Source organism: Vulpes lagopus, chromosome 3 (genome assembly GCF_018345385.1).
Source record: "Vulpes lagopus strain Blue_001 chromosome 3, ASM1834538v1, whole genome shotgun sequence".
Classification (NCBI taxonomy): domain Eukaryota; kingdom Metazoa; phylum Chordata; class Mammalia; order Carnivora; family Canidae; genus Vulpes; species Vulpes lagopus.
In genome coordinates, this window is record NC_054826.1 from 114,568,199 (window position 1) to 114,580,921 (window position 12,723).

General features: G+C 39.8%; 1 protein-coding gene across 2 annotated transcripts in view; it reads right to left on the bottom strand.

The window, feature by feature from the left end:
• Positions 1–12,723, bottom strand: part of IQCK (IQ motif containing K) — a 129,818-nt gene that overhangs the window by 91,924 nt on the left and 25,171 nt on the right. The window contains exons 5-6 of one of the 2 annotated variants that reach the window (XM_041748331.1): positions 622–674; positions 408–485 (exon numbers count right to left, since the gene is read on the bottom strand). In XM_041748331.1, the coding sequence (XP_041604265.1) occupies positions 408–485; positions 622–674 (131 nt within the window). The remainder of the gene's footprint in view (positions 1–407; positions 486–621; positions 675–12,723) is intronic. The other variant, XM_041748332.1, reaches the window with a different exon arrangement.

Here is a 12,723-nt window from a genome sequence, read left to right on the forward strand (position 1 = left end):
CAACCACTGAGCCACCCAGGAGCCCTAAAATGTAGAATTGATGCGTATAACTAAAAATTAATATTTAGAAAAGTTTAGTCATATTTCTTGAGACATAATAACCTTGAGATGGGGCAGGGAGGGAGGAAGGGAAAAAGAGAGGGAAGTAGAAAGAACGGAGAGATCAATTACTTAGGATAAGAATTTTTTTAAAGTTTTCTGCTTTATTTCTGAAGTTCTTCTTGAATAATCACCACATGGATGGGATGTTCTTAGCCTATACTGAAAATAACTAGAGACAAGAGCCACAAATATAACTGACCTGGAGACCTGGGTGGATTACATGAGTTAGCTGGATTGGAGAAAACCATCATTAACACAATCTTAAAATAGGAATAAATTATTAGAGGCTTTGTGTTGGTACTTACTGATGCTTCAGCCACTGCTCCACAAATGGAATGGAGAAGAATTCTGTGAAAGACTCCCCTATCCTCTTTGGATTTTGACTGGAAACGATGCCATATGTTTGATTGATAAAAAAACAGTAAGCAAAAATTCAAGTCAATTGTTGCTATTCTGCTTGCAAATTAACACTATTGAATCCTTAGGGTCATTGAATATTCAAAGACATGCAAAACTTACTTGTATAACCACTCGGTCAGAAAATTACAGGCAATGAATTTGGTTCTTTTTCTCTAAAGAGAAAAGAGAGAAGAGAGAATTAAATAATACTCTTTGTCCACATGTCTGAGTAGGACAAAGGAAGAGAGGTTAATTGATTTTTTTTGTGTTAGATGAAATATGCATGAGTCTTTTATGAGGTTTATAAGTGTATCAACAAACAGTAAATCGGGGTGATGCAAAGAATTCTGAAGACAGGGACACCTGGGTGGCTCAGCGGTTTAGTGCCTGCCTTCAGCCCAGGGCGTGATCCTGGAGTCCTGGGATCAAGTCCTACATCAGGCTCCCTGCATGGAGCCTGCTTCTCCCTCTGTCTGTGTCTCTGCCTCTCTCTCTCTCTGTGTCTCTCATGAATAAATAAATAAAATCTTAAAAAAAAAAGAATTCTGAAGACATTTCTTTAGTCATCTTGTTGTTGTTTTAAAGATTTTATTTATTTATAGCAAGGAACAGTCATGACACAGTTCTGCCCTATGAGATAGAAATGAACAGGTCCTATGGATTTCTGAAAAAATTCTGCTTTCTCAATTTCTGCTGCCCCTCCTTCCTTGAAGCTTCCTTCTGCTTCTTTCAATCTAGAATACAGATGTGTGACTGGACGTGGAATAGCACCTTTCAACGATGAGGCTAAAAGCCACATACTAAGGATGGTAGAGCAGGGTAGGTTAGAAGGAGCCTGGGTCAATGATGACTTCCTTAATCTCTATGCCAGCTTGGGTCTGACCTACTTTGAATATCTTGATATGTAAGGGGAAATAAATGTCATTTGGTTTATTACCACTGTTCTTGAGTTTTCATTACAAGCCAGTGAATGCAGTCCCTAAGAGATAGATAGATAGATAGCCAGTAAACCACAAGGAAAAACCCTTCTAGAGTCCTGGGAGAGAAGGCATGCTAAGAAGGCATGGGGTGGGCCACCAGATATCCTGCCTCCTGAATCCACTGAAAGTCTCTTGTAACCTAAATGGAATCAGTCAACTCCTTTAAGAGAACTGTACTACCTAGAACATTCTATGCATTCAGTGCAATCCCATCAAAATACCATCAAGTTATTTCATAGAGTTGGAACAAATAATTCTAAAATTTGTATGGAACCAGAAAACACCCCAAATAGCTAAAAGAATATTGAAAAAAGAAAACTAAAATTGGTGGCATCACAATTTGGACTTCAAGCTCTATTACAGAGCTGTAATGATCAAGACAGTGTGGTATTGGCACAAAAACAGACACATAGATCAAGGGAACTGAACAGAGAATCCAGAAATGGACCCTCACCTCTATGGTCAACTAATCTTTGACAAAGCATTAAAGAATATCCAATGGAAAAAAAAGACAGTCTCTTCAACCAATGGTGTTGGGAAAATTGGGCAGCCACATGCAGAAGAATGGAACTGGACCATTTCCTCATACCATACACAAAAATAGATTCAAATGGATGAAAGACCTAAATGTGAGATAGGAATCCATCAAAATCCTAGAGGAAAATACAGGCAGCAACCTCTATGACCTCAGCCACAGCAAACTTCTTCCTAGACATGTCTCCAAAGGCAAGAGAAACAAAGGCAAAAATTAACTATTGGGACTTCATCAAGATAAAAAGCTTTTGCACAGCAAAGGAAACAGCCAACAAAACCAAAAGACAACCAACAGAATGGGAGAAGATATTTGCAAATGTTATATCAGATAAAGGGCTAATATCCAAAATCTACAGAGAACTTATCAAACTCAACATTCAAAGAATAATCCAATCAGGAAGACATGAAAAGACATTTCTCCAAAGAAGACATACAAATGGCCAATAGGCACAAGGAAAAATGCCCAAGATCACTCAGCATCAGGGAAATACAAATAAAAAACCACAATGAGATACCACTTCACATCAGTTAGAATTACAAAAATTAAGTCAGGAAATGACAGATGTTGGTGAGGATGGGGAGAAAAGGAAACCCTTGTATAATAGGGGAATGCAAACTGGTGAAGCCACTCTGGAAAACAGTATGGAGGTTCCTCAAAAAGTTGAAAATAGAGCTACTCTATGACCCAGCAATGGTACTACTGGGCATTTACCCCAAAGATATAAATGTAGTGATCCAAAGGGGTATCTGCACCCCAATGTTTATAGCAGCAATGTCCACAATAGCCAAGCTATAGAAAGAGCCCAGATATCCATCAACAGATGAATGGATAAATGGATATAAATTATATATAATAATTTATTATATATAATATATCATTATATATAATAATTTATAATTATATAATATATATATAATGGAAAATTACTCAGCCATCAAAAAAATGAAATCTTGCCATTTGCAACGACATGGATAAAACTAGAGGATATTGTGCTAAGCAAAATAAGTCAATCAGAGAAAGACAATTATATGATCTCACTTATATGTAGAATTTAAGAAACAAAACAGAGGATCATAGGAGAAGAGAGGAAAAAATAAAACAAGACAAAATCAGAGAGACATACAAACCATAAGAAACTCTCAACTATAAGAAACAAACTGAGGGTTGCTAGAGAGGAGGGGGTGGGGAGATGGGGTAACTGGGTGATGGGTATTAAGGAGGGCACATGACGTGATAAGCACTGGGTGTTATACAAGACTGATGAATCACTGAACTCTACCTCTGAAACCAATAATACATTATATATTAAATAATTAAATTTAAATTAAATAAAAAGAGAATTGTTACAGAAACCAGGAGATAGAAGGTTGCCACATCTCCCTTTAAGATAGCAGGATAAGAACCAAGTAAATCTGGAGGTGATGGTTACCGTGTAAGAAGAACCTTCCCAAGAATGAAGGGGGATTTCCAGAGTCTGCTGGAAACTCTCTCTTTTTCTCTCTAGGTCTACCCTCTCCACTGTGCTCTGTGCCTCAGGAGGATGATTTTACGGTTCATATCAACCAGGCTCCCTTACGCACTAGGTGGGTCCAGCCAGTGAGAGGTACCAGCAGGAGATCTGAGACAGGGAGGAGAGAAAGGCAGGGTGTTGTGGATTGAACTGTGTCCTCCCTGACTCAAATTCATATGTTGATGTCCTAACTCCCAGTACTTCAGAATGTGACTGTATTTGGAAATAGGATCACTACAAATATAATTAGTTAAGCCCAGCCACTTCTGAAGGACATTTTTTCCAAAGAAAAAATGTTTTGGGTTCTATTAGCAAGGAAGAAGGGAGATACTGCTAGCTAGACCACCAATGGCAATTGCTAACGACATTGTACTAGACCCTGGATCCAGCTATTCTCGAAGCCCAAATCCCATGGCTCATGTCCTGAGGGATATGAGCCAATATATTTTTTTTTTATTAAGCCAGTTTTCACTGTGTTGTTTATTGCTTATGACAGGAAGAGTTGTAACTCCTATTTCCTTCTTCTCCAGTCAGCTAACCCCCATTTGTCCTTCTAGGTGCCTCCAGGAAGCCTTTCTGAGTATTCTCACCCTCTTCAGTCTAGAGCAGGCTCTCTACCTTCCCCAGTTCCCCATATGTCCCTCTGTCATAGCATCTCAGACATAACTATAACTGCTGGCCCACATGTCTACCTCTGCCATTGAACTATCAACTTTCTGAGAACAGGACATATGTCTCTATTCTTTATATTTTCATTGTTTAATTGAGTGCTTTGCATGGAGGTGATCAATGGGTGGTGAATAAATTAATGAATGAATCCACCATTCGACTCTCAAATATCAAAGCAAGAAAGAACTCACAAGAATTCTGACATTTAAAAGTGGGAGTTGCTGATATAATTCTGGAAAATTTATCTTCATTTTCTTCTCATAATATTTTATCATGAAAGTTTTCCTACTTCTTTTTTCTCCCCTTCACTTCAAAATGGCCAACTCAGCTCAGTCTTAGATAAGGTTGAAAGATTGTTGTGAAATTGATTCTCCCCCAAAAGGAAAGTGCTATTTAGGATTTTTTACTGAAAGCTTTACTATAGCTGTTAGTAAATAAAATATAGTGGTGCCTGAGTTACTGGAGATTGTTTGCAGTCTTTTACCTCCTTGATGTTACCCTTTTCTTAAAAAATTGAAACACTGCTAGCCAGGGTAATAAAATTAAATATACTAGACCATGGAACAGGGGTTTCTGAGTCTGCTTTGCAAGAGTAGGGTATCCCTTCAAAAAGCCATCTTTAACCAAAATAAGAAAACTCTTGTACAACAATGCAAATATGTATCTAGCATGAACTGCGATATAATAATTTAAACAATTCAGCAATTGTAAGATAGCAGTGTCTCTCTCCCCTGTCCCACAAAAGATGCTTTGTTCCTTGGCATTTACTGCACCCTTTGGTGGTAAAGATTCCTTCTACCAAGGGAATGCAGCTTGACTTACTCTATTAAATAGACTTTTAAAATAGCCAAATGCTCTGATGTATGAAGGTCATGCAGACAGATTTAATCACTTTTGATGCAAACAAATAAAATGGAAGAAATTGTGTTTTCCTTCTGTTCTGGGCAAGTGTGGACGTGCCGTGCATACTCAGACACATGGAACAGTGGGGATATTGTTCAGCTGTTGTTTAGTTTAAAAATTATCTGCCGGGGAGCTGAAAGAGAGAAGGGAAAGCAAATGAAAAGTTGTGGTGAGTGAAGAGATAAGAGAGGAAGTAATTGAGAGAAAAATTAAGGAGTGAGATTAAGAAACTGTGGGCACCCAGGGTTTATGTAATGTGGATAAACACACTGAGTTCACAATTGTTAAAGGGTGAATATGTGCAAGTTTGGGCAAGCAAAGGAAACAGTTAAGACAACCTCAGACAAGGTTAAAAAGCAATTTTTAAAAATCCAGAATTAGGGCAGCCCGGGTGACTCAGCGGTTTAGCGCCGCCTTCAGCCCAGGGCGTGATCCTGGAGACCCGGGATCCAGTCCCACATTGGGCTCCCTGCATGGAGCCTGCTTCTCCCTCTGCCTGTGTCTCTGCCTTTCTCTGTGTGTCTCTCATGAATAAATAAATAAAATCTTTTTTAAAAATCCAGAATTAAAAGGAAAAAGACTAAATGTCAAGGGAAAGGACATCATCATTATGAGTCCGCAGCTTACTTTAAAATGCATCCAAAAAAACAAGGTAGCTGGATAGAGGGATGGACAGATGGATCAGTGGACAGATATCCAAACAAGCAAATAAAGCAAAATAGTAACTGTAAAATCATGGTAAAAATGTGGGTGTTCCCTTGAAGTTCTTTCAATTGTTCTATATGCTGGATAAATTTTGTAATAAAATTCGAGGAGGGGGTGGTGGAGAACATCATCATAAAAGACTGGAACCCCAAAGGAAGAAAAGGCAGAAATTGGAGATCAGTTCAGAGAGTGTTTTGTCCCAATGTTCGTGTTGGGTACATGTACAGGAGGCAGACTGGAGGTGCAGAGACTGGGACAGAAGCTACTAGTGTTGGAAAGGCACTGAGTCTGCATCAGGTGATGAATGTAATTCCACCCCAAAAAGGTCAAAAGCACATGCTGTGAGGTTAGTGAATTGAAGTGTGGCTTGCTATGGCATTGTGTTCCTTGAGACTGGGTCTGCAAGGGATAGAAATATGCTCAGGTTACCTTGGTGACTGGGTTTTTTTTACAAATCAGTTTAGGATAGATTTTTGTTGCAACAAACTCTCGAATCTGAGAAGCTTGTATCATCAAAGGTTTATTTCTTGCTCGTGTTACATGAACGTTTCAATCAACTATAGCTCTCTGCTCCACCGCTGTTTTTACTCTGGGACTCAGCCTGACAGAGTAGCCTCTCTCTGAAATATCACTAGTTGTCATGGCAAGTGAAAAGAATATGGTGAACCATGCTTTGACTCTTAGACAAATGACATATGTCATTTGGAAATGACATATGTCACATCCATACATTGCTTTGACCAAAGCAGTCACATGGTCTCTCCGTTAGGGAGAGCGTGCAAATATTTTTGAACACTAATATATTCTATCTGGCACGGGGGTGGGGGTGCTATAAAGGTAGAAGGAGTGAAAGGAAAATGGGAATTCCTCTGACTGGGGATAAATCTCAGGGAGAATTGACCAGCGTCCACAGCTGTTCAGGGCACAAGTCTGGCTAATCACAGTAGCCTCGTCCTTGGGGAGCTTTGTGACTCAACAACATTTCTCGTTCTTGATCCATGTGGGACTCAGCTCTTTGGCATTGCTACTCCCCAGAATGAAGATTCTGATTGGGTTGGTAAGATACTACTCAGGAGAGGCCATCCCTTTGGGGCAGAGCAATTGTATCATTTCACAGACACTTGGCATCCTAGAGTGGCTTCCCACAGGGTGTGACACTTATTCCTGGCTGTATCACTTGCAGCCAGGGTGATGGGACATGGACAAGGCAGGGACAGGTATGGCACGCATTTAGAATATCATAGCCTCCTTTCCCACATAGGTATTCTCTACACTAAAGTTCCGCATGCTGGAGACCCCATAGACATGACAAAAATGATAAATAAATCATGCTAGAAATAAGTACATACTTGGACTATAATCAGGCCAAAATAGTTATCACAGCAAACTTCAAACAAGTCCAGTTTTTCCCCATTGCATTAGAATTTCATTAGAAAAATAATACTTTTCGAGCAGCCAAGGTGGCTCAGTGCTTTCTTCGGTCCAGGGCGTGATCCTGGAGACCGGGGATCCAGCCCCATGTCGGGCTCCCTGCATGGAGCCTGCTTCTCCCTCTGCCTGTGACTCTGCCTCTCTCTCTCTCTCTCTCTGTGTGTGTCTCTCATGAATAAATAAATAAAAAATCTTTAAAAAATAAATAAATAACTAAAAAAAAGAAAAATAATACTTTTCAAAAGAACTTAAACATACGTACTCATAACACAAAATATTGACCAAGACTTTCAGCGTGGAAAAGTGTTTCTAAATTAAAAGGAGCAATTTCTAAAAGTGTTCTTTTTTTTTAAATTTTTTTTATTTATGATAGTCACAGAGAGAGAGAGAGAGAGGCAGAGACACAGGCAGAGGGAGAAGCAGGCTCCATGCACCGGGAGCCTGACGTGGGATTCGATCCCAGGTCTCCAGGATCGCGCCCTGGGCCAAAGGCAGGTGCTAAACCGCTGCGCCACCCAGGGATCCCTCTAAAAGTGTTCTTAATTAAAAGGAGCAATGCTAAAATAATTGTACCACACCTTTCCTGTGAAAATCTATTTTTTCCACTCCTTAGAAAATGTTTTCAAACAAAAGCTGATGCTATTTCTAATTCCCTTATTAGTTAAGGCCAGAAAATAGAGTTTCTCCTTCACTGACCAGAGCCCTTGCATTTTTAAAAACATATTTGGGTGTTTTACTCAAAAAAATAACAAGTAAAAAAACTACAATAAATGACCATTAGATGGCAAGGACTCCAAGAAGAAATAGGAGATTTTGTTTTACTGAATTATTCATAGTGGCAGATTTTAGAGCATGAGATCATCAAATGACTTATCAGGAGTTAGAAATAGTTTCCTGATACTAACTTTTGTTTACAATACTCTTCATTGTAATGGAATTTGATGAGCAACCAAAGCGAAAGGGAACATTTTACGCTACATGGGATAGGATAGGAGAAGAGGTGGGAAGTCTTATCGCCTCTATCCAGACTCTGCATTTAATCCATATTTAAAGCTGAGATAAGCTTTATTTTTAGGCATCATTTCACTCATGCAAAAAACTCCTGATTTCTTTCCAAATTATGCAAGATACCCTCTTCCAGTTTGGCCCTGTTCAGTAAACATTTACTGAGGACCTACTATGTGCCAAGACTGTGTTGAACACTAGAGATAAAGAAATGAGTAAGCCATGGTCCCACTGTGGTTATTAATTCAATGTCCAGCAGCCAATCCCCAGCTGGGTAGTAGCTGTGATGAGTATAGAGGATTAACCTCCTCTCCAGCTCCAGGTGTGAACCCCGATAAGGCAGTCCACATAATCCCACCTCACCTGTCACTGAGACCTAAACTAATCTGGTCCACATTTATCCTGACCCAAGGGATTCGCTGAATGAAGAATGGGTGCACAATCAATTTCAGACTGATAAGGTATGAGAGGAGATGTGCTGGGGCTTCTGGGAAGTCATTTCCTTTGCTTTTCTAAATAAGCTTGACCATTCTCTCCTGGTTGCTGTAGTAGGTGGGGGCAAAGCTGAGGCCAGTGGCAGTAGTTGTTTTGCCACTCTGAGGGAAGCTAGACTGAGGTAAAAACCAACTCTGCAAGAGGCCAATCAGAGATGCAGAAGAGAACCAAGTCCTCAATTACATCACTGAGCTCCTGAATCAAACCAATCCTGAAATCTTCCTTCTGTACCTCAGAACCATCTAGTTTTCTGAATCAATGAATCCCCTTCATTATTTAAGCCAGTTTCCTGCTATTTGCAGCATAATGAGTCCTAGCCCAGATAGTGGCCCAACATTCCTTCTGCCTTCTTGTGGTAACAGCACCCTGAGTTCCTTTTGGAGATCCACCCTTCCCCAACTCTAAAGCCATGTGCATTGGGTTAGGTAACCTTCCTTTGCCCAACAGCCTACTGTCCATTAAGTTCCCCTAGTTGCAAGGATTGACTCCAAAGTGGTAATTGACCTGAAGCAGTTCAGTTAGAAACTCTGAAAGAGATTTTCTCTTTCTTAGGTACACTTGAACCTACGAGACATAGGCTGGTGTCACAAGGTGGGGAATGTCTGATGGTTGAGCCAAGCCAGAGAAACAGAATCTAGAGATGGAGAGGTAACCAAGTCATGAAAACATCATCTTGGCCCTCAGATCAAGCTGTGGAAGATCTCCCCACAGGAAAGCATATACTTAAACAAATCTTTTTCACTGAAGTGAGTTTGAATGGAGTTTTCTGTTACTTTGAGGGACTGGCCCCCAGAGTTAACTAGCAGATACGGGACTGGTTAGTTCTGCATACTCAACACATCCAGCTAAAACAAACTCTTTTGAGTTCATAATACTTTTTACTGCTAACAATATCAACACTTTATCAAAAACTGTTTATAGCAAAAATTATTAACCTTACTCTGAATGCCCAATATATTTCCAGAGATGTACTGGAAAGAATTTCCAAGTGAAGTTTACAACACAGCCACTAAGCCAGCTCCATTTAATGTATCAGTCCAATTAAGTTCTCATTAAGTTCTGATCTCTCATGTTTCAATTAAGCTAATCCAAAGGCATGTCTAGATGTCAGAGGATCTCCAAGAACACTGAGCCAACTGTAATGTCTAATCTTTGTGATGACATTTATGTGTCTGAAACTTAATTTGCTCCAGCGGAATACAACTCAATTCATGACAAAACAGGAATAGCATTGTCCCCTTTTAATCAACCTTCAGTCTGAGAAAAATGCTGAAGTTCTATCTTAACAATTGCACAGTTGATTTCCTGCCTTAAGACCTCTTCCCCCTTCCGAATCACATAGACTATGGGCAGCCCAGGGGTCCCAGGGAAGGCAGCTATAACTATAAATAGAAGACCAGGAAGGTCAATGTCAACAAAGATTCAACAAAGAACAAGCAAGTCTTCATAAAAACTCTACTCCCATGGAAACTACTGTCTTAATATGGAAATTATTTGCAACCTAGCATCATAGACATGCCTCTAAGAGACCAACAGGTCTGGAGAACTCCCTTCAAGGCCTGCCCTCTGCTCAGAGAAGATGGATAAATTGGTCAAGGCCTGTGCAGAAGGAAGCTTCTGGCAGAGGCTCTGACAATCCATCTCACTATTCTTGCCTAAAGCTGGATTCATTTTTTTTTCACTGTTAATTTGGATCCCTGTTTTCTCACTTGCTGCCAGCTGCTTCTCTTCCTGAATCCTTCTTTCAAGCACAGTCCTGGATGACAATGGCTACCCCTTACTGAACACTCACCCTGTGCTAAGTGCCATACACTCGACATCTTACCCAATCATCTTAAAAGCCCTGGTGAGGTGGATAGTATGATTATCATCCTCCCCATTTAGCAGAAAAGAAAACTGAGTCTCACAGTTTAAGGAATCTTTCTAGGGGCCCAGAGTTAGCAAAAGTTGGAGCGGGAGCTTCAAGCCCACCTGTGTGACCCCAGCACGCCTACCCTACCCTTCATCACTGGGTTCTTTCAGAAAATCTGTATGTCTTTAGACTAATTTCCCACCAGTCTTTACCCACAGGGCCAGTCTCAACCCACCTCTTCCTTATCTACTGCCTTCCTCTTTAGTTTTCCATTCCAGGCCAAAGGAACCTTTCTCCAATTTAATTTTGTTTTTATTTTATTGCTACTTTTTACTGTAGCTGTGCTGGTCACTTTTTTTTTTTTTTGAGGCAAACACTTTAAATGCCTTATTTAATTCCAATAAACTCTCTTTTACTACTACTAATAATTACTATTATTATGACTTCCATTTTATGGAGGAGGAAACTGAGGCATAGGTAGGTTAAAATTGTGAGGTCCCAATGTTAGCAAGGTCCAAAGCCACATATCTAAAGAGGTAGAACTGGGCCCTAAATTCAGATGAGCATAGTTCCAAGTTCTACGCTTATTCATGAGGCTTCCCTTACATGGCCTCTCACAGAAGCACAGTAGCTACTACCACAAAAATCTGGGTAGTTCCAGGTTTTCAGAACAAAGGTTGGCAAACTGCGTCTTAAAGGGCCAGACATAAACATTAGACTTGTGTCACAACTACTCAATTTGGCTCTAGTGAAAAAGTATAAAAGTGTGCTTTTAGTGCAAAAGTGGCCATAGACAATACGTAAACGAATGGATGAGGCTGTGTTCCAATAAAACTTCATTTACAAAAACAGGCAGCTGGCCCCATAGGCCACAGATTGCAGACCTCTACTTTAGAACATTATCAATCTTTGATAGATGATCTTTCATGTAGAAGCATGGAAAAATCCATAGTACTTGATGTCTGACACAGAAATGTGATTTCAGGAAAGCTCTGTTTACACCTATTTCCTGGATAGCCCTTTTATTATTCTAAGGGATTAACAGTTGAAACATCTTTTGGATATGGAATTAGTTTAGGACTTGGGTTTTCTTGTTCCTCAAAAGTAACAGGAGATATTGCAGCTTTCTAAACAACCAAGGGGGTGGTCAATGACTTATTTTAAGATAGATTCTTAAAAAAAAAAAAAAAATCAATCAATTATTTTCATTTGTGTGGGTTTTTTTTTTTTTTTTTAATGGCTTCTAATCCTCTAGACATGAAGTCTCAAGAGAAGTCTGGGATACTTGCAGTCTTCCTTTCTTACTTTTTTTTTTTTTGGTCACTGTGGCTGTGATTCCAGCAGCTTCTTCAGCCTTGGAGGGCTCTTCATAGTTAATTCTCAGATTCTGAGCTCACCATATTATTTCCACGAGTTATGTTTAGATTTTTACAAATATATATTATGTTTAGAAGGCACTAGTATTTTTAGAATGATGAGGAAAGTCCATCCTTGGCCATCTGTAATACACAGAAATTAGTAACAAGGATGCCACCTTCCATTTATTCAAGCAACAACTGGTTACCCAGTAGGGACCATAGGGAGTAACGTTCCTCTTGTAGACTTGCTACTTTCCAGGCATATGTTAATTGTGTTCACAACAGTTAACGTGTACTCAGTGCTTTCTCTGTGCCAGGCACTCTTTTAAATTTTACTTAACATGGGATCCCTGGGTGGCTCAGCGGTTCAGTGCCTGCCTTCGGCCCAGGGCATAATCCTGGAGTCTCAGTATCGAGTCCCACATCAGGCTCCCTGCATGGAGCCTGCTTCTCCCTCTGCCTGTGTCTCTGCCTCTCTCTTTCTCTGTGTCTCTCATGAATAAATAAATAAAATCTTAAAAATAAATAAATAAATTTTACTTATTTATCCTCACAACAGCTTCTTCTTCTTCTTCTTCTTCTTCTTCTTCTTCTTCTTCTTCTTCTTCTTCTTCTTCTTCCTACTACTACTACTACTACTACTACTACTACTATTCCCATTTTACAGATTAGGACACAGAAAGTTTAAATATCTTGCCCAAAGTCACTTACTCATAGATAGAAGAGTAAGAATTTGAAACCAGCTGGACTCCAGAGTTTGCACTCTCACATTACCTCAT